The 25765-nt window shown below is 44.0% G+C and overlaps 1 protein-coding gene and 1 long non-coding RNA gene across 3 annotated transcripts in view; both read left to right on the top strand.

The window, feature by feature from the left end:
- espn (espin) overlaps positions 1–25765 on the top strand; it is a 114560-nt gene that overhangs the window by 73686 nt on the left and 15109 nt on the right. Inside the window, exons 9-11 of the mRNA XM_071371544.1 lie at positions 372–603; positions 11448–11593; positions 24573–24935. Of these exons, the coding sequence (XP_071227645.1) occupies positions 372–603; positions 11448–11593; positions 24573–24935 (741 nt within the window). The remainder of the gene's footprint in view (positions 1–371; positions 604–11447; positions 11594–24572; positions 24936–25765) is intronic.
- Positions 16089–19340, top strand: LOC139557139 (uncharacterized). Of its 2 annotated transcripts, XR_011671342.1 has the most exons (4): positions 16089–16417; positions 16695–16748; positions 17064–17200; positions 17599–19340. It is a non-coding gene; the product is annotated as an uncharacterized lncRNA (long non-coding RNA). The 2 variants fall into 2 exon arrangements; XR_011671341.1 differs by having other exon boundaries at positions 17064–19340.

Below are 25765 nucleotides of genomic sequence, written 5' to 3'. Positions count from 1 at the left end.
TTACAACTTCCTTTCCAGCTGTCAAGGAATGAGTTGATAGAAAGATCACCATTTGGCGGTGCAAAAAATTGGAAGATGTTTACCAAAAATAATAAATAATTAGCTCCATTTCTTCTTTTCCGATGTCCATGGCAAAGGGAGCGATTTTATGGATGTGTTTAAAACTAACAATAGTGCGTGTACGATTCAATAACAAAATTTGCTTTTTATTAAGTGTCCGAGTATTTAAAATGATCTTTTTGTAACATCTCTACATTTTAGCTCTGTCAAAATGAGACCCTTCATATTTAAGATGGACAGGTATCTGTTATGTTTTGACTGGTGGAATACAAACTAACCATTTTATTTTTTATTTTTTATGATCCAATCAGGGTTCTGTGCTATTGGAGGAGCCAGCCGACAGCCCCGCCCCCAGCCCCGAGAACGGCACCACGGAGGAGTTGTCCCTCCCTCCTCCTCTTCCTCCTCTCCCACCTCCCCTCCCCATCGGCAACCCCACCCCGCCACCCCCTCCTCCCCCACCACTGCCCTCGGAAATGCCCACCTACCAGTACAGCCCTTCCTCAAACACCAACCAGCGACGCCCCTCCTCCTCTTCAGGAAGTGAGTGCCCACTGCCGCTACCTGTAGCTTTCGCTCTTTTTCTTTATTTTGCTTTCCTCGCTTTCACTTTGTCTCTGTTTTCACTCTCCCTTTCTTTCTGACATTGTGCTGCAGTTCATTCTGAATAAAAACATGTCATGGTATATTTGCTACTGTATTTTAAATGGTTTATTATGTATTTTTTGCCTGGCCATTGCATTTGGCAAAACCTGTGCGAAGTGTCAATAGACTCCTCTGCTCCCCCTGATAGTGCAGTTATTCCTGGAAAGCTGAGTTGGGGCAGGCGCAAAAACAATGTTATCTCATTCTGTAGAGTCTGGCCTTACCGTCCCAGATAACTGATTACAAATGTATGCCCTTGCTCAGTGCTACCGTTACCTTGAGAACCGGTTTAGTGTTCAGCCATTTCCTTAATTGCCCCCCTCTCTCTCTGCCTTGACTGACTGACACTACCTGACATGGCTGCTCTTCGCCATGGTTGCTCGTCGCCCCTGTCTGCTCCCTCTGTTCTAGTTACAAAGATGCTGGTTATTTTCTCTGCTTTGGGGGGAATTTGAATTTGGGGAAATGTTCAATTGAGTAGTAGATGTCAAAGAACGTTTTGACCATAGAATCCAGATGTTGCTTGTTTAGAACTGTCCTCAGGTAAGAGGCCGGCAAATTGTTCCATTCCAGAGCTTTGGGGATCTATGACGTCAGCCTCTATAGTTTTTATCTCTATGGTTTTGACTTTCTCATATTTGATTTGTCCTCTTGAACTTGAAACTCATCTGTCTTCTACTAATGAGCTCTCTTATTCCTCCTCCTTCAATTGTGTTCATGGTCCCATCCCTCTCCTCCCCTCCCCTCTGGAACACCTGCTATCTGACTGCATGTGCCTGCCCCTTCTCGCTCTCCTCTTATCTCTCTCTCCACTGCCGCCTCTCCAAGGCGGGGCGTTTCTGTCCCCCTCTCCTCAGTCAGAAGGCGGCCCACTCAAGGTGATGAAGAGTAAGTACTGGGAGCTCCAATTCAATATGACTTTATTTATCCCCTCATGGGCAATTAAGGCGAGTCTCAAATCAACATCCTCGTCCTCCCACTGGACAGATGTCCTGTCTTTTAACAGTTCACACCGTTTCCATTCTACCCCTCCTTTCTTTTACATCCACCTGCCATGATGCTTGTCTCACTGTCTGCCTGCTTGAGACTGTCATTGAGACTGTCATTGTCCACACAGTCTATTGGGCAGAAAACGACAAAGCAAAAGGGGTCGGAGGCTGTATCCTGGTTAGTTGGCAGGTTATAAAGGGTTAATAAGAGTCACATAAAAGTAATAATAGATGGGTAGATGTGTAACAAAGAGCTTATTTAAATGAGGTGTATAGACATATACAGTATAGAGCGGACATGATTCCCCTGTTCAATAACATGGCTAAGAAGCGTCGAGCATACCTGTTCTACGGTACTTAAATATATGTATCTGAAACCTCCGAAATAAGTATCCCCAATAGGACCAGCAACACGTGTTTCCTCCTGATGAGAGAGGGTTATTGGTGGGGGTAAAGGGGGGTAAAGGGACTTCAGACGCTTCAATGGCCCTTAGATGCAGCCTGCAGCAGTATAACCATTAGAAATTAACCATAAACCTGGTGCCATTGCATTCCCATTGCTGTGCTATTGCGGTCCCATTGCTGTGCTACACCAGTCCGCACCCGTCATCCTTTCCTCTAGAGAAAATATCACACCACACAAAACTGAGATTTCTGCATTTGTAGACTCTGAATCGCTAAAGCTGAGCTTGTGCGGCGCAGTGAATATTTGCCCGGACCAAAAAGACGAAGGTAGGCCCATCGGCGGGTAATACCATCAGTTGTCAGGGGCCGCTATTTTATGGATATTTTTGTGTATGGTCTGTGTGGATTTATATCTAAATATATATATATGAAAGATACATGGTTAATCTGTCAAATGAATGAGGTGAATGTGGCCTGTAGCGTTTTGTTTTAGAATAGATGATGGGCCGTGATGGTGCCTTGGAGCTGAAAGGGTCTGCTTCTAGATCTCGCTTTATGTCAATGGTCAGGCTGGCTGGCTGTGTGTGATCAGGCTTCTCATTGGACTAGGCTGCTCATTAGCTTGCCTGACTGAGATCTCTCCCTCCTTCTAATCTACCGGCAGTGCTAATGTGAGCAGGGGTGAGGAAGGGGTGGGGCTGGAGGAGGCAGGATGAGGCAAACGGGGGAAGTGGGGTAAGGCTGGATCTTAAATCCAGGCCCAGTTTGGCAAGCCGCGCGCTGTCGGCGCCAATTACCACTGATTCCTTTGGATTTCTCCCCAACTACGACGGGTCCTTTATAGACAGCTGCTCTCTTTTCTCTGGGCGGAGAGGGAGATGGGGAGAGCGCAGGAGGGAGAGGGGGGGGGGGGGTAAGAAGGGGTGGGTGACTGCATGAAGCTTTGCCCCGGTTTCTCGGTCAGCCTGTTGCCGTTGCCTCGCAGCAAGTCGGGTTTTTGCCTCCCCGGCAGGCAGGAATTAATGAATGATCCATAGTGTACTGGACCGTCAAGTTGAGAGGAGTTTTATAACTTAAACTCAGGTGATGTATCTATCCTACTGTTTTATTTGTTTTGGGTGAGCTTTATGCCTTGTCTGACATTGGGATGTTAAAGATATGACCTTAGGTGTCTTAGAAAAGGTATGATGAGTCTTGTTATTCAGTTGTGTTAATTCTATTATTGTATAGTTTAGTGTTTGACCTGTTGATTGAGTTGTCAGTCTGATTTGGTTTTAAGGTTTCAGGTAGCCCTTGTTGATTTTACCTTTAATTGTTAATGTTATTTGAATACGTTTGTGTTATCTAAACTGAGTTAGTTGGTTTGCTCTTATTTGTCAGTAAAAAATATTGAGTTGCACCCCATTTTGCCATCAGAACAGCCTCAATTCGTCAGGGCATGGACCCTACAAGGTGTCGAAAGCGTTCCACAGGGATGCTGGCCATGTTGACTCCAATGCTTCCCACAGTTGCCAAGTTGGCTGGATGTCCTTTGGGTGGTGGAGCATTCTTGATACACACGGGAGACTGTTGTGTGTGAAAAACCCAGCAGCGTTGCAGTTCTTGACACACTCAAACCGGTGAGCCTGGCACCTACTAATATACCCTGTTTAAAGGCACTTAAATATTTTGTCTTGCCCATTAACCCTCTGAATGGTACACATACACAATCCATGTCTCAATTGTAAAAAAATATATAAACTTCTTTAACTTGTCTCCTCCCTTTCATCTATACTGATTGAATTGGATTTAACAAGTGACATCAATAATGGATCATAGCTTTCACCTGGATTCACTTGATCAGTCTGTCATGGAAAGAGGAGGTGTTCCTAAGGTTTTGAACACTCAGTGTATATACACAGTACACCCATTAGTCACTTAACTAAGTGCCTTTGCCATATGTAAAAACCACTTTACTTGTTCAATATGACAGTCATTGCATAAATACATTTCTCAGGTAACTCAACAATTGTTTAATACCTGTTATTGTGTTAATAGACAGTCACCATTGTCACTCGATGCATTCTTCAGACAAATCACCTGTTGGCATTGCAGGATGTGTTGTCTATTAATTTCTTTACCAGATAGAAAACCTCTGTTTCTCCAATGTCCTTTACACGAGTACAATGTCCTTTACACGAGTACAATGTCCTTTACACGAGTACAATGTCCTTTACACGAGTACAATGTCCAAACAAAGTGCTTTTGTTTTCTAGATTTAACAATTAATAGCAGACCCAATTTTTAGGGCACTATTCTGTCGTAAAGAGATTGGGGCTCGTGGCAGCGAAACAGGATTTTTTTTGTTTTACACAATGAGCTGTTACGGTCGCTGTGCTGGAGCATTCCTAATCTGTGCATCTTGATTGTTTGTTTCGGTTTGGTCGCGTGAAATAATTTGCTGCAGCATTTTCTCAGTTGCAGCATATTGGCAGACTGTGTCAATCTATCTCTACATTGGCTCTAGAGTGGTGCAAAGTCTTGTTCTTTCCCTTGGAGTTGCACTCGCAGATTATTTGCAGATTTGCCTAAATATATCATCCGGTGCACATGACCCTTCTGGCCAAAATAGTTTTTCGCTTAGTTTCCAAACCATATGATCATTGGAGATGAATTGAGTAGAACCCGAAAGTGGAGGCTCCATTATGGTCCTGTCACAAGGGTGTCATTTTACTCCAAGTGGAGCCAAGCAGGCACTCAAAAAATGATACAATAAAAACAGCATCAAGGCTCCTCTGCACTCATCTCCTCTTTTGCGTTTCATACAGGCCTTAGGTCAGTATTGTGTCTGCCACTGACCGATGGGCAGATGAAATATTCAACAGCCAGGTGTCTACCAGTGCCGAGTGTCAATCGCCACCAAGTCTCTCTCTCTCGCTCTCCCATCTCTCTCTCCTCTTTCTCTTTCTCACTCTTCTCTCTCCCTCTCCCTGACCGATTGGCAGATGAAATATTCAACATCCAGGTGTCTGTCAGTGTCACTCGCCACTAGGGCTGTGGCAGCCACAAAATTTTGTCAGCTGGTGATTGTCAAGCAAATAACTGCCGGTCTCACGGTAATTGACACCGTTAATTAACATAAACACATTTAGCATCTCCTGGCTTCCACACATAGCCTACAAGCCACTGATGTAGACCTTTGGAACATCTACATTTTTACAAGTCTGATAAATTCATGTAATATAGCCTACACCTTCACAATAAATCCATTATTTATTTTAGACAGGTCTAAAGAAACATGATATGAAGAAAATGTAGTCTATTTCAGAAGAACAAAATAGCATACTCTGAGTTGTCCTGATCTGGCAATGCCATATGGCTGTGGGCTACACTCATGTAGCAGACAAGATTTGCTTAGAATTACGTGACATTATTTTGTAGTATTTTACAGTATGAAGAATACAATTGAACAAAGCTGAATAAAATAGAAAGGATATTTTCTCCAAATGATTCGAGGGAGTACGAACATGCGGCTATTTTGTGTTGAGCGGTTAACAAAGAAACAGCTTTGTCTATATGCTTAATTTAGAGTTATTTATGTAACTTTAGTTGTAATACAAACAGTGTAAAAACAAAATGTGTGTAAAAACAAAAATTATACATTCTAAGGCTGCAAAATGCGACTAATGATGATTTGAAAAAAGTTGCATGAAAGGCATGAGCTCTGCTTTGTTTTTTTTGTGTAGGCTGTACACATTTCATCAGTCTCTCATTCACAATTTGACAAGTATGTGATAATGCCTCGAATTTCCCAGCGGAATCCCCTTTGTGTGGCTGTAATGCCCCCTAAAAGAAATCATGCCTTTTGGTCGTTTTGCCCTTGGGCTGAATATAATAATTTGCATTCCCTTCTCCATGCGTGCTGTGTGCTCCAAAGCACCTCTCACGCACATGGCTCTCCGTCACGTGATCGGGTCTTTCTCACAGGCTACAGGTGAAGACGGACACATCGGGGACGTACTTATCCATTTCCAAGGCGCATATTGGATATTGGAAGAACTGTCCACATTTCCTTTTCAGCCAAGAAGATGAGTAGGCCTAATGAATGGCAAAAGTACTAGCCTATGTCAATCTACTATCCCCCATAGTACAAAAGTTTACCTATTATTTTCTGTGCGAGAAATAAATATTCCAAACATAGTCTGGGACAGGTGTGGGATGTGATAGATTGCAAGTTAATACAACCTCTAGCATCCCCCCAAAAATGTACGCAATGTGGCTGGCGCAACAGATCAGAATGTTTAGCTTAAAATGTCGATCAACTATTGGGCTATTTCTTCACATTATAAGCGCAGCAATGCGCACATGGTAGTAGGCTATAAGCTCGAATGTTCCATTAGCGGGAAAACGCCATTATCAAAAGTGACCGCAAATGCATGCCAGTTAGGCTCTACACCCGTTGTAAAGCGGATTAATGTTCTTAATTTTAAGAAGTTATTTGGCCACTTTTAGTTGTGATACAAACCTTATCAAAACATATAGGCCTATGGACTAGGCTACATGAGGTGTAGCCCTAAAGTCGCATTAAAAAGGTATGCATTGTTTCTTGCTTTACGCTGGGCATCATTCACAAGTGATAATATACAATTGATAGGCTAATATTGTCACCCATCCCACTATTCTTGATTTAATCTTGTCTTTACATATACTAAATAATATGTGTGAAATTAGTTTTGATTTAGAATTGACCATTATCATGCACCTGTCTCGAAGCAGAGGCAGGGGGGAAAATACATGTAATCCATGCACTTAAATAGCAAATGTAGGACACTTTTCCTGTGGTTAATTTTCATGCCAGCCAGGTAGGCTATACTTCTGTTGTAAAGACAAAGCAATGTGCTTAATATTAGGAAAGTTAAGATATAAATATAATAGGCCTAGCCTATAGAAAACGGATGGGATCCTCCTCTTTTTAATAGAAGCCATCACTCTGTTTTCTCATGCAATTCCATAGCCTATAGAAATGTTGCGCAACATGAAGTGTTTGATTAGACTTTTGATTACAATTGCATTGATGTCAGAATGATTAGAGGGACAATAGAGTGCTGAGTTCCAGGCAGTTAAATTAGCAAGTGTGGTAGGTTACTAATGACCATTAGCAGCATCAGAGCTTGGCGGTCACGTGTAATTTGACTGCCTTCATGACTCGTGACTGCCGGTGTGGCGGTAATACGGTCACCGTTACACCTACTCGCCACCAAGTCTCTCTCTCTCCCCTCTCTCTCTCCTCAATCAATCAATCAGTCAAATGTATTAATAGAGCCATTTTTTACAACAGCAGTTGTCACAGTGCTTATACAGAAACCGAGACTAAAACCCCAGAGAGCAAGCAATGCAGATGTAGAGGCACAGTGGCTAGGAAAAACTCCCTAGAAAGGCAGGAACCTAGGAAGAAACCTAGAGAGGAACCAAGCTCTAAGGGGTGGCCAGTCCACTTCTGACTGTACCGAGTTGAGATTATACTGTAAGAGTACATGGCAATTGAGTATATGCGGGGAAGGGTCCGGTGAACAGGTCAGGGTTCCATGGAGGCAGGCGGAAGAGCAGAAACTGGGTCAGCAGCACGACCAGGTGGACTAGGGACGGGGACAGCCAGGAGTCGTCAGGCCAGGTAATTCTGAGACATGGTCCTTTGGCTCAGGTCCTCTGGGAGGGAAGAGAGATGGGAGGACTAAAGGGTGCGTATCTAAGATCACACAGGACACCAGATATAAGACTGACCATAGTCCCCCGGCACATAGACTATTGCAGCATAGATACAGTAGACTGCGACGGTGGGGTCGGGGGACACTGGTCCCGTCCAAAGTTACCTCTGGACAGGGACAACCAGGCAGGATATAACCCCACCCACTTTGGAAAAGCACAGCCCCACACCACCAAAGGGATATCAACAGGCCGCTAACTTACTACCCTGAGACAAGGACGGGTATAGCCCGCGATGATCTCCCCACCGCATGAGCCCAAGGACAAGAAGGATGGAGATGCGCAAGCAAGCCAGTGATTCAGCCCCCGTAATAGGGTCGGAGGCAGAGAATCCTAGTGGAGATAGGGGAGCCGGCCAGGCAGAGACAGTAAGGGAGGTTCGTCACTCCAGTGTCTTGCCGTTCGCCTTCGCACCCCTGGGCCAGACTACACTCAATTATAGGATCTACTGAAGAGATGAGTCTTCAGTTAAGACTTAATGTTTGAGACCGAGTCGGCGTCTCTAACATGGACTGGCAGACCATTCCATGAAAATTGAGGTCTATAGGAGAAAGCCCAGCATCCAGCTGTTTGCTTAGAAATTATAGGAACAATAAGGAGGATATTATGCTTTGTAGGTTAGCAGTAAAACATTGAAATTAGCCCTAGCCTTAACAGGAAGCCAGTGTTGCGAGGCTAGCACTGGGGTAATATGATCACATTTTTGGGTTCTAGTCAAGATTCTAGCAGCTGTATTTAGCACTAGCTGAAGTTTATTTAGTGCCTTGTCCAGGTAGCCGGAGAGTAGAGCATTGCAGTAGTCTAATCTTGAAGTGACAAAAGCATGGATGAGTTTTTCTGCATCAGATTTGGACAAAAAGGTTAAGAGTTTTGCAATGTTATGAAGATGATGATTAAAAGGCTGCTCTTTAAATATTTTTTATATGTTTGTTAAAGGAGAGATCAGAGTCCAAAGTAACGCCAAGGTCCTCCACAGTTTTATTTGAGATGACTGTACAGCCATCGAGATTCATTTTCAGATCTGACAGCAGATCTTTGTTTCTTGGGACCTAGAACTAGCATCTCTGTTTTGTATGAGCTTAAAAGTAAACATTTGCCGCCATCCACTTCCTTATGTCTGAAACGTAGGCTTCCAGGGTCAAGGTTTGGCTTTTCCCGGAAAGGCTTTATTACTGCTACTTTTAGTGAGTTGTGTATACATCCGGAGGATAGGGGGCTGTTTATTATATTCGACATAGGAGGGCCAAACACAGTTGGAATAGGGTCCAGACAGCTGGAAGGTTTAGAGGCTATGACTATTTTCAAATCAAATCAAAGTTTATTTGTCACATGCGCCGAATACAACAGGTGTAGACCTTACAGTGAAATGCTTACTTACAAGCCCTAACCAACAGTGCAATTTTTAAGTAAAAAATAGGTATTAGGTAAACAATAAATAAGTAAAGAAATAAAGATAAAAAATGTAAAATGACAGTGAAAATAACAGTAGTGAGGCTATATACAGGTGGTACCGGGACAGAGTCAATGTGCGGGGGCACTGGTTAGTCGGGCTAATTGAGGTAATATGTACATGAATGTATAGTTGAAGTGACTATGTCTAGATGATAAACAGAGAGTAGCAGCAGCGTAAAAGAGGGGTTGGCGGGGTTGGGGGGTGGGGGTGGCGGGACACCATGTAAATAGTCCAAGTAGCCATTTGATTACCTGTTCAGGAGTCTTATGGCTTGGGGGTAAAAGCTGTTGAGAAAACTTTTGGTCCTAGACTTGGCGCTCCGGTACCGCTTGCCATGCGGTAGCAGTGAGAACATTCTATGATTGGGATGGCTGGGGTCTTTGACAATTTTTAGGGCCTTCCTCTGACACCGTCTGGTGTACAGGTCCTGGATGGCAGGCAGCTTAGTCCCAGTGATGTACTGGGCCGTACGCACTACCCTCTGTAGTGCCTTGCGGTCGGAGGCCGAGCAGTTGCCGTACCAGGCAGTGATACAATCAGTCAGGATGCTCTTGATGGTGCAGCTGTATAACCTTTTGAGGATCTGAGGACCCATGCCAAATCTTTTCAGTCTCCTGAGGGAGGATGGATTTTGTTGTGTCCTCTTCACGACTGTCTTGGTGTGTTTGGACCATTCTAGTTTGTTGGTGATGTGGACACCAAGGAACTTGAAGCTCTCAACCTGCTCCACTACAGCCCCTCGATGAGAATGGGGGCGTGCTCGGTCCTCCTTTTCCTGTAGTCCACAATCATCTCCTTTGTCTTGATTACGTTGAGGGATAAGTTGTTATTCTGGCACCACCCGACCAGGTCTCTGACCTCCTCCTTATAGGCTGTCTCGTTGTTGTCGGTGATCAGGCCTACCACTGTTGTGTCGTCTGCAAACTTAATTATGGTGTTGGAGTCGTGCCTGGCCATGCAGTCGTGGGTGAACAGGGAGTACAGGAGGGGACTGAGCACGCACCCCTGAGGGGCTCCAGTGTTGAGGATCAGCGTGGCAGATGTGTTGCTACCTACCCTCACCACCTGGGGTCGGCCCGTTAGGAAGTCCAGGATCCAGTTGCAGAGGGAGTTGTTTAGTCCCAGGATCCTTAGCTTAGTGATGAGCTTTGAGGGCACTATGGTGTTGAAAGCTGACATATAGTCAATGAATAGCATTCTCAAGTAGGTGTTCCTTTTGTCCAGGTGGTGAGGTGCTGCCAGTTCTGTGCAGACTCAGGACAACAGAGTTTTTGAGAAATATCCATATTCAAGAAGAGTCCGTAATTTGTTTTCGAATGATCATGATCTTTTCATCTAAGAAGTTCATGAATTCATCACTGCTGAAGTGAAGGCCACCCTCACTCGGGGAATACTGCTTTTTAGTTAACTTTGCGACAATTTTTGATTGTTTTTATTCTCCTCAATCAAGTTAGAGAAATAGGCTGATTGGGCAGCAGTGAGGGCTTTTCGTTATTGCATGGTACCATCTTTCCAAGCTAGTCAGAAGACTTACAATTTGGTGGAGCGCCATTTCCGTTCCAGTTTTCTGGAAGCTTGCTTCGGTGCTCTGTATTTTCTGTATACCAGGGAGCTAGTTTCTTGTGACACATTTTTTGTTTGTTTTTAGCGGTGCGACTGCATATAGGGTATTATGCAAGGTTAAGTTTACATTCTTGGTTAGGTGGTTAACTGATTTTTGTACCACAACGTCCTTTGGTAGGTGGAGGGAGTCTGGAAGGGCATCAATGAATCTTTGGGTAGATAATCCTTGGTTGGGGTCTAAGCTAATTTTGTGTTACCATTAAACGTAATAAGATGTAGACTTCTCCATGTGAATATTGAAGTAGCCAAAAATGTTATCTGCCATGACTACAAGTTCCGATAGGAATTCAGGGATCTCAGCGAGGAACGCTGTATACAGCCCAGGAGGCCTGTCAACAGTACCTATAAAAAGGGATTGGGTAGGCTGCCTAGATTTCTCCCCCCTCTCTCTTTCCTCTCTCCCCTCACTCTTTCTTCTCTCTTTCTTTCCCCCCTCTCCCTCGCTCTCCTCTCTCTGTTGCTCCCCTCTCTCTCTTGCTCTCTCTCTCCCCCTGCCTCACTTTTCCATTAATTTTTTTTGTCCTCCCCAGGCAACAAATCTTTCAACATGATGTCCCCCACCGGAGACAACTCTGAGCTGCTGGCCGAAATAAAAGCGGGGAAGAACCTGAAGCCCACTCCACACAGTAAAGGCTACACGACTGTCTTCTCCAACAGTGGCCCGCCGGGCAACAACGTAGGTGGCACAATATCTACAGGAAAGGGAAAGGGGGATACCTAGTCAACTGAAATGTGTCTTCTGCATTTAACCCAACCCCTCTGAATCAGAGAGGTGCGGGGGGCTGCCTTAATCGACATCCACGTCATCGGCGCCTGGGGAACAGTGGATTACCTGCCTTGCTCGGGGGCAGAACGACAGATTTTTGCATTGTCAGATGATATGTTCATTGTAGCAGACACTTTATCCACATTCAACAAAGACTTATGATTCACATATTCTGTATGGGTCAAATCCTAACTTCAATTGAAGTCAAATTTTCACTTGCTTAAGTGTCAATGTGAGACTAAGTGAAAATTTGACTTAAGTAGAAGTTAGGATTCGCCCCAAGTACGTATTCAAGGAAAAATATGGTGCTGTTACAAACTCCAGCATGCTCCAACCAACTGAGCCATCAGATTGGATAGCGTAGTATTAGCAAAGCAGTTTGATTCTGGAAAATCTGGAAAATTAGGTTCAGTAATCTGTGTTGGAGGTAATATGGGATCGCTAGTCACTTAGTCCTTCTTTAAAAGCGACATTCTATCATTTGGTCTGTTGTCGTTGACAATAAGAAATGTTCAAACAAACTGTGCCATCATATCTACTTGCCAACGCAGGAGTTAGCAGTTGTAGCCAGAGTAGGACAGCGAGTCGCATCTCCTTTGACGTTGTCCAAAAGTGCTCGTCTTTCTACTGACCGTTGGAAGAGCAAAAGCCAAAACACAGAAATATTAATACCAAAGATATACTTGTGAGTGACTCGTGACTTTTTAGCTCAGACAGTAGTAGAAGTAGTCACAACTGAGTATTAGGAGAGACTGTAACGTTGTGTACTGCCAACATAGAATCATTGTTTGCAGTAAGCCAAGGGAAACGGTTATGTCATTATAACCAGGTTGTACAGCTAAGACTGGAAGTAATTCTAGTCAATATCCACAATGCTACCGCATCTAAAACTGTGTTCAATTGTAAAGGCTTCTGCTGCATAGGCAAATATTTGGATTTGCCCAAAATACTACAGTTTACTATATAATACTACAGTATTTACTATAGAATTCTGTAGTATACTGTAGAATACTATACTACACTGTAGTATCCCTCACGTGTGTAGTACTTACCACTGAATGTTGTAGTATACTGTAGGCTATTATAGTAAATACTACAGTATTATCTGCAAAAGAACATTGTAGTAAATACTACAGTAATGTCTGCAAAAACACTACAGTAAATACTAAAGTATATTACAACTGGCAAAAACACTACATTGATTACATTTACATTTAAGTCATTTAGCAGACGCTCTTATCCAGAGCGACTTACAAATTGGTGCATTCACCTTATGATATCCAGTGGAACAACCACTTTACAATAGTGCATCTAACTCTTTTAAGGGGGGGGGGGGGTTAGAAGGATTACTTTATCCTATCCTAGGTATTCCTTAAAGAGGTGGGGTTTCAGGTGTCTCCGGAAGGTGGTGATTGACTCCGCTGACCTGGCGTCGTGAGGGAGTTTGTTCCACCATTGGGGTGCCAGAGCAGCGAACAGTTTTGACTGGGCTGAGCGGGAACTGTACTTCCTCAGAGGTAGGGAGGCGAGCAGGCCAGAGGTGGATGAACGCAGTGCCCTTGTTTGGGTGTAGGGCCTGATCAGAGCCTGAAGGTACGGAGGTGCCGTTCCCCTCACAGCTCCGTAGGCAAGCACCATGGTCTTGTAGCGGATGCGAGCTTCAACTGGAAGCCAGTGGAGAGAGCGGAGGAGCGGGGTGACGTGAGAGAACTTGGGAAAGTTGAACACCAGACGGGCTGCGGCGTTCTGGATGAGTTGTAGGGGTTTAATGGCACAGGCAGGGAGCCCAGCCAACAGCGAGTTGCAGTAATCCAGACGGGAGATGACAAGTGCCTGGATTAGGACCTGCGCCGCTTCCTGCGTGAGGCAGGGTCGTACTCTGCGAATGTTGTAGAGCATGAACCTACAGGAACGGGTCACCGCCTTGATGTTAGTTGAGAACGACAGGGTGTTGTCCAGGATCACGCCAAGGTTCTTAGCACTCTGGGAGGAGGACACAATGGAGTTGTCAACCGTGATGGCGAGATCATGGAACGGGCAGTCCTTCCCCGGGAGGAAGAGCAGCTCCGTCTTGCCGAGGTTCAGCTTGAGGTGGTGATCCGTCATCCACACTGATATGTCTGCCAGACATGCAGAGATGCGATTCACCACCTGGTTATCAGAGGGGGGAAAGGAGAAGATTAATTGTGTGTCGTCTGCATAGCAATGATAGGAGAGACCATGTGAGGATATGACAGAGCCAAGTGACTTGGTGTATAGCGAGAATAGGAGAGGGCCTAGAACAGAGCCCTGGGGGACACCAGTGGTGAGAGCACGTGGTGCGGAGACAGATTCTCGCCACGCCACCTGGTAGGAGCGACCTGTCAGGTAGGACGCAATCCAAGCGTGGGCCGCGCCGGAGATGCCCAGCTCGGAGAGGGTGGAGAGGAGGATCTGATGGTTCACAGTATCAAAGGCAGCCGATAGGTCTAGAAGGATGAGAGCAGAGGAGAGAGAGTTAGCTTTAGCAGTGCGGAGCACCTCCGTGACACAGAGAAGAGCAGTCTCAGTTGAATGACTAGTCTTGAAACCTGACTGATTTGGATCAAGAAGGTCATTCTGAGAGAGATAGCAGGAGAGCTGGCCAAGGACGGCACGTTCAAGAGTTTTGGAGAGAAAAGAAAGAAGGGATACTGGTCTGTAGTTGTTGACATCGGAGGGATCGAGTGTAGGTTTTTTCAGAAGGGGTGCAACTCTCGCTCTCTTGAAGACGGAAGGGACGTAGCCAGCGGTCAAGGATGAGTTGATGAGCGAGGTGAGGTAAGGGAGAAGGTCTCCGGAAATGGTCTGGAGAAGAGAGGAGGGGATAGGGTCAAGCGGGCAGGTTGTTGGGCGGCCGGCCGTCACAAGACGCGAGATTTCATCTGGAGAGAGAGGGGAGAAAGAGGTCAAAGCACAGGGTAGGGCAGTGTGAGCAGAACCAGCGGTGTCGTTTGACTTAGCAAACGAGGATCGGATGTCGTCGACCTTCTTTTCAAAATGGTTGACGAAGTCATCAGCAGAGAGGGAGGAGGGGGGAGGAGGGGGAGGAGGATTCAGGAGGGAGGAGAAGGTGGCAAAGAGCTTCCTAGGGTTAGAGGCAGATGCTTGGAATTTAGAGTGGTAGAAATTGGCTTTAGCAGCAGAGACAGAAGAGGAGAATGTAGAGAGGAGGGAGTGAAAGGATGCCAGGTCCGCAGGGAGGCGAGTTTTCCTCCATTTCCGCTCGGCTGCCCGGAGCCCTGTTCTGATTACTATAGTATATACTACCGTTTCCTTTTACTACAGTATTTATACTATAGTTAACTGTAAATACTACAGCATACTACAGTAAATTGCCATAGCCTGGTTCCTCTCTAGGTTTCTTCCTAGGTTTTGGCCTTTCTAGGGAGTTTTTCCTAGCCACCGTGCTTCTACACCTGCATTGCTTGCTGTTTGGGGTTTTAGGCTGGGTTTCTGTACAGCACTTCGAGATATTAGCTGATGTACGAAGGGCTATATAAAAATAAACTTGATTTGAGTAAATACTGTAGTATAGGACCCCAGATTGAGTGCACACTGTCGATTGACCTGTGAAACCTCATTGAAGTGACTAGACACACTCTGCAACATGAGACCCGCTCGCATTTCACATGATCAACATACACTCTGTGTGTACTGTACAGTGTGACCATTGTCCCTTTTGTGACTAACCAGACAGTGACCTCAGCCATTTGCACATATCACAATATGATCATTTAACACATGGTCAAATGATGACTCACTGATGGCTGAACAAACATGTCACTGAATGGTGGCTTTTAATGCTGCTGACTGCACTCTGCTACTGTGGAAAAGAATTGAGGAAGTCTAAAACTCTGTGACCTGACTCGAGCCATTGTTCTCCTCCTGGTAGCAGAGCTGGCCTGGCCTCCACCCCCATGCTTGGTTGCATAACACGGAGTCAGCCCAAAGCGTCCACTCAGCGAACACAATAAGCAATCCAATACTAGTGGCGCTCTGTGTGGGCATTGTCTTGTCTTCTTAATTGCCGTGTGACACATCAAAGCAACGTGTTAGGTTCTCCAGTTATTCTATAAGCACTCTGGCTCATTTCAAATGTACTCCCCTAAGTATTTATTTGGACAGTGAAGCTAAAATGTTTTATTTGGCTCTATACTCCAGCATTTTGGATTTGAGATCAAATATTTTTTTGAGTAGACAGAACAGAATGTCACCTTTTTATTTTAGGGTATTTTCATACATACAGTACCGGTCAAATATATTGGTACCCTTTCACTTTTCTTAAATAATTCTCTATTTCTTCGAAAATAAGTTGAAATGTAATTTTCAACAATATTTTTGTAAACTTAAAGGGAAATTTCCCTGCTGCTCTATTTCACCATATGTCCATTTAATATGTTATTAACATATCATGTGTGTCATAAAAATTGCAACACGCAAATACGAGCGTTTCTGCATCTCACTGGTTTTAACAGGCCGTCTACATGTTCTGGTTGTTAGCAAACCACAATATCCAGAGTTCGTAGCGATTTCAGGACGTGCAGAAATATCAAAATGTCTGTGTTTGTAGCCAGCACTTCCAGCCAGAGGATTTCGAAACTGATTCTGGTCGACCGTTAAAGTGATGCTTTTCCATTGGTTTTCCCCTTCACTTCAAAGAGGAAGGCATGCGATCAGCCAACATCAGTGCAGCAGAAAAGAAGTCAAGCTGAGGTAAAGGTAGCTAACGTTACCTAGCTAACTAGCTAGCGAACTACATTTGTTTATCTAAACCAAAATCTAGCTAGCTAGCTTTCATAATACACTGGCTAAACATTCCAAAGTAAATCAATGTAAATAGCCAGCTGTTATCTGGCGACGTGATTTGAAATGTTGCATTGTGAGCTTCATTAGGTTAATTTAGCTAGCTACAGCCTACTGGACTGTATCTAACCGTTAACTACCTAGCGATCTAACTACCACAGAGGCTAACGTGATTATGTGTTTATAGAGCCCGATCCCATCTGCAGCAGCATCAACATCAAGCTCAGCACCAGGAACTATTGTAAGTCACTTTTGCTAGATTTTTCCATGACTCCATGATGAGCAAATACATATACTGGAGCTAGGCATAAACATGTTCTGTGTCTTGTTGTTATAGAAGCTACAACTTCGACTGTAGTTTTCTCTATATTATGGCGGCTTAGCTGATTGTTCATGTTTGAAAATGGAAAATGGAGATATTAGGTGTGTGTGACTCACTGGTGTCTGTTGGGGGGGGGGGTTAATATGCATGATCTATTGACGTAAGGCGCGTGGGTATTGATGGGGACAAAGTAGTACAATTTTGACTAATCACTGACTACTGTGTGTCCTACAGGCTAACCCTGCTACTGATGACGATGAACTTAACACCAGCTTTAGTAGTACAGAGCCCGTAGACCCATTGGATGAAAGCTTTCAGCCGGGAACAAGCTCAACATCATCTGACTCGGAAACAAGCCAGGACGGCCAAAGGCATTTATGAAAGCACAAATACCCTCTTGAGAAAACAAAATCACCAATACACTAAACTGTCTACAAGCCAAGTGCTCCTCAAACTTGTCACACCCTTGTAGTCAGTTCTTTGAGAGGGGTTGTTAGTATACTCTTCTAGCCTATTCACTCCATTGTTGGCAGTGCTTGTCTACTCAACAGCACAACTGTAGGTGCTCATACACAACAATACACAACTAGACTGTCTACATGTCAAGCCCCCCTCAAACTTTTCACATCTGTTAGCAGCCCATCTCAAAGCCCCATTATTTGAGTGTAACAAAACACATACCAGTCTACTGTTCCATGTTTTGTTTACAGATTAACATGGTTTATTTTATGATTATACATCCTCATGATCAGTCGTCATGTCTTTCCAGGATACTTACAGTACAAACAATTATTCTGCAAGAGGTCAAAGAAGTGGGTGGTGAAGAAAGTGCACAAGCCCAGAACCCACCACTTCAGGGAGACGCTTATCCACCTGGTTGTGGAGTGCAGAAAATAACAGACTGTTGTCAACAAGCAGCCAGACTCACAGCTCCCCAAACCCTGCCAACATTGCCACAGCGCCAAAGCCTGCTAAACCAGCTGACATTACCCAACAGTAGAAGAGGTGCACCAGCTGAAGAACATTCTGGAACCTGCCTGGAACATTCAACCAACATCCATATTCAGTTAGACTGATGTTTTAGTATAATATAGAATACCTAGTATGTTCACAACTGCATTGTGGTATAGATATTGCTGCCTCTCAAAAGTTTGTACACACCTACTCATTTTCTACATTGTAGAATACCGGTAATTGTGAAGACATAAACTATGAAATAACACATATGGAATCATGTAGTAACCAAAAAAGTGTTTAAAAAAAATCTAAATATATTTGAGATTCTTCAAAGTAGCCACCCGTTGGCCTTGATGACAGCTTTGCACACTCTTGGCATTCTCTCAACCAGCTTCATGAGGTAGTCACCTGGAATGCATTTCAATTAACAGATGTGCCCTGTTAAAAGTTAATTTATGGAATTTCTTTCTTAATGCGTTTGAGCCAATCAGTTTGCAGCCCAAATAAATGCTTCCCAGAGTTCAAGTAACAGACACATCTCAACATCAACTGTTCAGAGGAGACTGCGTGAATTAGGCCTTTATGGTCGAATTGCTGCAAAGAAACCAGTACTAAAGGACACCAATAAGTAGAAGATACTTGTTTGGGCCAAGAAACACAAGCAATGGAAATTAGACCGATGGAGATCTGTCCTTAGGTCTGATGAGTCCAGATTTGAGATGGTTGGTTCCAACCTCTGTGTCTTTGTGAGATGAAGAGTAGGTGAACGGATAATCTCTGCATGTGCGGTTCCCACCGTGAAGCATGGAGGAGGTGTGGTGGTGCTTTGCTGGTGACACGGTCTGTGATTTATTTAGAATTCAAGGCACACCTAACCAGCATGGCTACCACAGTATTTTGCAGCGATATGTCATTGCATCTGGTTTGCTTAGTGGGACTATCATTTGTTTTTCAACCGGACAATGACCCAACACACCTTCAGGCTGTGTAAGGCTATTTGACCAAGAAGGAGAGCTGCATCAGATGACCTGGCCTCCACAATCACCCGACCTCAACCCAATTGAGATGATTTGGGATGAGTTGGACCGCAGAGTGAAGGAAAAGCAGCCAACAAGTGCTCAGCATATGTGGGAACTCCTTCAAGACTGTTGGAAAAGCACTCCTTATGAAGCTGGTTGAGAGAAGGCTAAGAGTGTGCAAAGCTGTCGTCAAGGCAAAGGGTGAAGAATCTAAAATATATTTTGATATGTTGAACACTTCTTTGGTTACATGATTCCGTATGTGTTATTTCATTTTTTCATTCAAGAAAAACCCTTGAGCGAGTAGGTGTGTCCAAACTTTTGACTGGTACTGTGTATAATGATGTTTTATATAATATCCTTTACAAGTGTACTGACAAGTGACTAAATGATTCCCGCTGCATCAGAAACCAATAGTGTTGACTTCAACTTCTGGATCAATGCATTGTGATATTCATGAAATGTATTTGGATAAACTAGTGTTGTGACGTTGCTATCATTTGTCATGCTGGTATAAAGGATTTGGAGACAGGCACAGGAATATACAATAGCAGTTTTTAATACACCCAAAACAAACACGTATACAAAACACTGGGCTGTACCCAAACAAAAGAGCGAGGGTAAACCTCGTTGGACGACACGGGATGATCTCCGTAATACACACTATATGTAGCACGCAGCATAACAGCTGCACCAACGCATAGGTACTCACACGACCAACGGACATGGGAACAATAACCGACAAAGACAGAGGGAACAGAGGGCACATATATAACATACTAATCAGGGGAAATGGGAACCAGGTGTGTGTAATCAGACAAGACAGTCCTGGGTTGATGATAGTGAACCCTAGAAAGCTGGTGACGTAGACCTCCGGAACTGGTGAACAGAATGAGGAGCAGTGCCGGGGGGATCCGTGACATCATTGTGTTTGACAGTTATTTTATCAAATCCATTAACTGTTTAATTATTACGATGATTAAATTAATCATGTAACAATTCGTGATCTTTGGGCACCATGGGAAAAGTTATTTAACGAGTTACTATCTCCCTGACTAAACTCTAAAGATATAATATCTCTTACATCAGTCACAGTCAATTCATTCATTCTTATTTACCTCAACAGTCTCATTCTGAACGTCGAATAATCCGTTAAATCTGCACGAACCCTATTCTCCATGATGAATCAGCTTACACAAATTGGCTTATTTATTTACTAACTAATGAAATAATCACACAGAAATGCATAAACATGGACTCCCGAGTGGCGCGGTGGTCTAAGGCACTGCATCGCAATGCTAGCTGTTCCACTAGAGATTCTGGGTTCGAGTCCAGGTTCTGTTGCAGCCGGTCGCGACCGGGAGACCCATGGAGCGGCACACAATTGGCCCAGCGTCGTCCGGGTTAGGGGAGGGTTTGGCCGGCAGGGATGTCCTTGTCCCACTGCGCATTAGCGACTCCTGTGGCGGTCCGGGGCAGTGCATGCTGACACTGTCGCCAGGTGTTTCCTCTGACACATTGGTGTGGCTGGCTTCCGGGTTAAGTGGGCATTGTGTCAAGAAACAGTGCGGCTTGGTTGGGTTGGGTTGTGTTTCAGAGGACGCATGGCTCTCGACCTTCGCCTCTTCTGAGTCCGTATGGGAGTTGCAGCGATGAGACAAGACGGCAACTACCAATTGGGGAGAAAACGGGGGGGGGGAAACAAAAAATAAACAATAGAACATACATACATAACACACACAGGATAGATTATACACTGATTATTAACATGATGCAATGAAAAGTCCCTATTGGACTAACCCGATATGACAGCTTGTTACGCAATGAAAGGGGGTGGAAGAAAGTGCGGGAGGAGGAGAGACGCTCATTGTAAGTATGGATATTTAGCACTGCTCATTCGGATTTAGAAATGCAAGGTACATATTTACGCTTGTATGTCTTTGTCGTCTCGCCCTGTTGAAAGCGCCTGGAGTCAGTCGACAGAAAGTCTCTATGTAAGTCTCTGGTTGTCCACCAGAGATCATGTCTTTTGTAGTCGTAGCCTCTTGGTCTCGGAGTGTCTGTTATAACGGATCTTCCAGAGGTGTACCACGTGGTGTTTAGCAGTCCTTGTCCTTCGCTCTGTTAGTTTAGAATAGATACCCACCTATAGTGGTGAGAGGAAATTGTTCTTCGTCTTTGGTCGAGTTTCCTAGGCTAACCGTGCATAAACAGCTGCAGTGTTACTCTCGTCATCGGATGATAAATGACCGGACCAAGGTGCAGCGTGCTAGGGATACATTCTCTCTTTATTTGAAAACGTAACACCGGGAAAAAACAATGAACACAAACCGAACATAAAGCTAGTCCTGCAGAAAGCAACAAACAAAGACAAGATCCCACAAAACCCAAAAGGAAACTGACAACTTATATCTGATTCCCAATCAGAGACAACGATAGACAGCTGCCTCCGATTGGGAATCAAACACACCAACATAGAAACAGAAAACCTAGAATGCCCACCCTAATCACACCCTGACCTAACCAAATAGAGAAATAAAAAGGCTCTCTAAGGTCAGGGCGTGACATGCAGACTATATGTCCCTGTGTAGTCTTCTTCTTCTTCTTCTTCGAGAGAGAGTTTCAGAGGGTCTTGCCATTTTCTGGTATTGTAGTCTAAACCCTTTCGTAACGTGTTCAGATCGCGCTGCACGTATACGAGTCTTTAGCTTTAAACCATTTGTGACGTCCGGCTTACCGTCCGTATACTGGTCTAAATGGTTGATTATTCAGGGTACAGCTAAGACCACTGTCCACACTGGCAGCAAACCAGCATGTTTTGGTTTCTAGAGATTACAATTCCCACCATTTCAAACGAGTGGATGATCCTCACGTTCTCTGGTCTAATGTAAATTTCATTAGGAGTCCTTTTAGAAACACTTGGAGAAAAAGGGCGTTCCCTGCTTTTGTCATAATGTCTGTGCTCACATGTGCGTGTTTACTGACTGGGTAAAACTTTACATGAAAGACAAGTCTCATTTAGAAGGCTAAAATCACATTTCATCTTCTCACAAATAGTTTCATATTTAATCATATAAGTTCCACAGCATTTAGAGGTAAATCTGATAACTGGGACAAATACATTTGTAGAGTTACCATTATTTGGTTATACAGTTCTTATTATATCACAAAACAACAACTTATTTGACATGATTATTATTTAGAGCCCCACCAACCATTTCCCACATTATTTACGTTAGAAATATTGTTTCAATGACCAACCTTTTGATGTTTACAGACAGACATGAAAAACTACAGGTAATCTAGTAAAAAACCATAGAATTCACAAGAGTATAACAAAAACAGCAAATTAAAAACATTGACAGGTCAGGGAATCAGCCTCAAAATCCTTCATCAATGATTTAAAAACACCAATCAGGACAAGTTCTTCAAGTTTAAAAGTATTTTGTAAGGCGTTCCAAACCGATGGCGCAGAGGACGTAAAAGCCCTTTTACCAAATTCAGTTCGGACATATGGAACAGTTAGCAGGATAAAGTCCTGCGAAAGAAGAGAGTACCCACCACATTTCTGAACAATACAAATGGCCAAATAAAATGATAGAGTCCCCAAAATGGCTTTCTAAATGAAAGTATACCAGTGACTGAGCCTACGATTGACTAGAGAAGGCCAGCCAACCCTGGTATATAAAGTGTGGTGGTGTGTGAGGGTAAATTTATAACACAACCAAAACAAACTGCAAATGCATCCAACAAGTTTGTAGAGTTACAAGCAAGCTTGATGTGGTCATTGCGTACTAGGAATATGAAACTTTTGAATACTGTAATACACTAAGTAAATTTTTCCAAATACTAATGATACCTTCAAATGGGGGGACTAGATACATAAAGTGCTTTCATTTCTAAACGGTAAAACATATGTATGAAAATACCGTCAAATAAAAAGTGACATTCTGTACTGTCGCCTCATATAAAACATTTCATCTCAAATCCAAAATACTGGAGTATAGAGCCAAATTTAATATTTTAGCTTCGCTGTCCAAATAAATACAGTGCCTTCGGAAAGTATTCAGACCCCTTGATTTTTCCCCAAATTTTGTTGCGTTACAGCCTTATTCCAAAATGTACGTTTTTTTTACCTCATCAGTCTACACACAATACCCCATAATGACAAAGCAAAAACAGGTTTTTAGAAATGTTTGGTTATATATATATATATATATATATATATATATATATATATATATATTTTTTTTTTTAACTATCACAATTACAAAAGTATTCAGACCCTTTACTCAGTACTTTGTTGAAGCACCTTTGGCAGCAATTACAAGCAATTACAGCATCGAGTCTTCTTGGGTATGACGCTACAAGCTTGGCACACCTGTATTTGGGGAGTTTCTCCCATTCTTCTCTGCAGATCCTCTCAAGCTCTGTCAGGTTGGATGAGGAGCATTGCTGAACAGCTATTTTCAGGTCTCTCCAGAGTTATTCGATCAGGTTCAATTCCGGGCTTTGGCTGGGCCACTCAAGGACATTCAGAGTCTTGTCCCGAAGCCACTCCTGCGTTGTCTTGGCTGTGTGCTTAGGGTCGTTGTCCTGTTGGAAGGTGAACTTTCAGCCCAGTCTGAGGTCCTGAACACTCTGGAGCAGGTTTTCATCAAGGATCTCTGTACTTTGCTCCGTTCATCTTTCCCTCGATCCTGACTAGTCTCCCAGTCCCTGCCGCTGAAAAACATCCCCACAGCATGATGCTGCCACCATGCTTCACCGTAGGGATGGTCCCAGGTTTCCTCCAGATGTGACGCTTGGCATTCAGGCCAAAGAGTTCAATCTTGGTTTCATCAGACCAGAGAATCTTGTTCCTCATGGTCTGGGAATCTTTAGGTGCCTTTTGGCAAACTCCAAGTGGGCTGTCATGTGCCTTTACTGAGGAGTGGCTTCCGTCTGGCTACTCTAACATAAAGGCCTGATTGGTGAAGTGCTGCAGAGATGGTTGTCCTTCTGGAAGATTCTCCCATCTCCACAGAGGAACTTTAGTGCTCTGTCAGAGTGACCATCGGGTTCTTGGTCACCTCCCTGACCAAGGCCCTTCTCCCCCGATTGCTCAGTTTGGTCGGGCGGCCAGCTCTAGGAAGAGTTTTGGTGGTTCCAAACTTCTTCCATTTAAGAATGATGGAGGCCACTGTGTTTTTGGGGAACTTCAATGCTGCAGAACTTTTTTGGTACCCTTTGCCAGATCTTCGACAGAATCCTGCCTCTGAGCTCTATGGACAATTCCTTCAACCTCATGGCTAGGTTTTTGCTCTGACATGCACTGTCAGCTGTGGGACCTTATATAGACAGGTGTGTGCCTTTCCAAATCATGTCCAATCAATTGAATTTACCACAGGTGGACTCCAATCAAGTTGTAGAAACATCTCAAGGATGATCAATGGAAACAGGATGCACCTGAGCTCAATTTCGAGTCTCACAGCAAAAGGTCTGATTACTTATGTAAATAAGGTATTTTTAAATGTATTTTTATTTGCAAAAAGTATTGTGTGTAGATTGCTGAGGAAAATGTTTTATTTAATCCATTTTAGAATTAGGTTGTAACCTAACAAAATGTGGAAAACGTCAAGGGGTCTGAATACGTTCCAAAGGCGCTGTACATAGGGGAGTTTCAATGTTGTAGATTCTATGAAGTGTATGTATATTGTAACTGAGCCCATGTAGTTTAAGCCATGGACAAATTCCAGTTTGACTTTATACTCCTTCCATCCTCCAGGGAGAGAGCCCTACGTCCCCGCCTCCGACCCGCACGGTCAGCCCGCCATCAGCCAAGCCCATGTCCCCGCCCCCTGCTGCCAGCGCCACTTCGCCACCCACCACCCCCAGCCCGGTTGGCACCGGCACGCCCCGGACCCTCTCCACCTCTCAGAGCAGCGAGCAGCTCCTCAATGGGAATGGCAGCGGAGCAGCGTCGGCATCTAGCCTGATGGGCCAGACCCGGAAGGGTAGCCTGGCGGACGTGGAGGCCCTAGTGCCCACACACGATGAGCAGGGCCGGGCCATCCCCGAGTGGAAGAGGCAGGTGATGGTGCGCAAGCTCCAGGTCAAGATGCAGGAGGAGGAAGAACACAAACGCAAGGTAGGCTTAAATGGAGGGGGTGTGAGAGAAAGATAGAAGTCCAAGTGTGATGAGAAAGATTCGCAGTTTCAGCTCTCCTTTTTGTGCTGCTGTCACAGAACTGGTGCTCGGGGGAATACCACGGTCAAACGTGGTTAAAAGGGATTGAAAGCACAAGGAGGATGGCTGAAATGTGGGTTGGTGTGCGATTTTGGTGGGTTGGTTTTGTTTGAACGCATGCTCAAGCCTTTGCTGTGTCTTTTGAAAGAGCTTGATATGGCCATCACTGCATGTCAGAATATAGTATATGAATTATATTCCTTAAAGGGAGCTAAATTTGGTTTGAGTAAGAACATTATAGTTGTAGTGCTTCTGATGTTTTATCGGTGTTGCAGTATCTGATGGTTGAGTTTATAATCTGAATTGATTGTTAATTTTATAATCTGTTTAGAAGTAGGCAGGTTGTAGTCAGATGGTTTGAGGACTTCTACACGAGCAGTCTACTTTCAGTCATTACTTTTAAGTTTTAATATACAGTGCCTTCGGAAAGTATTCAAACTCCTTGACATTTTTCATATTTTGTTACTTTAAAGCCTTATTCTAATTTTTTATTAATTTTTTATTTCCTCTCATCAATCTACACACAATACCCCATAATGACAAAGCAACATTTTTATTTTTTTTATGTTTGCAAATGTGTTACAAATAAAAAACGGAACTATTACATATACATAATTATTCAGACCCTTTACTCAGTACTTTGTTGAAGCGATTACAGCCTCGAGTCTTCTTGGGTATGGCGCTACAAGCTTGACACACCTGTATTTGGGGATTTTCTCCCATTCTTCTCT

This window comes from Salvelinus alpinus, chromosome 28 (assembly GCF_045679555.1).
Source record: "Salvelinus alpinus chromosome 28, SLU_Salpinus.1, whole genome shotgun sequence".
NCBI classification, from domain to species: Eukaryota; Metazoa; Chordata; class Actinopteri; order Salmoniformes; family Salmonidae; genus Salvelinus; species Salvelinus alpinus.
The sequence above is the reverse complement of the archived record's forward strand: the minus strand, read 5'-3'. Positions and strand labels throughout refer to the sequence as shown.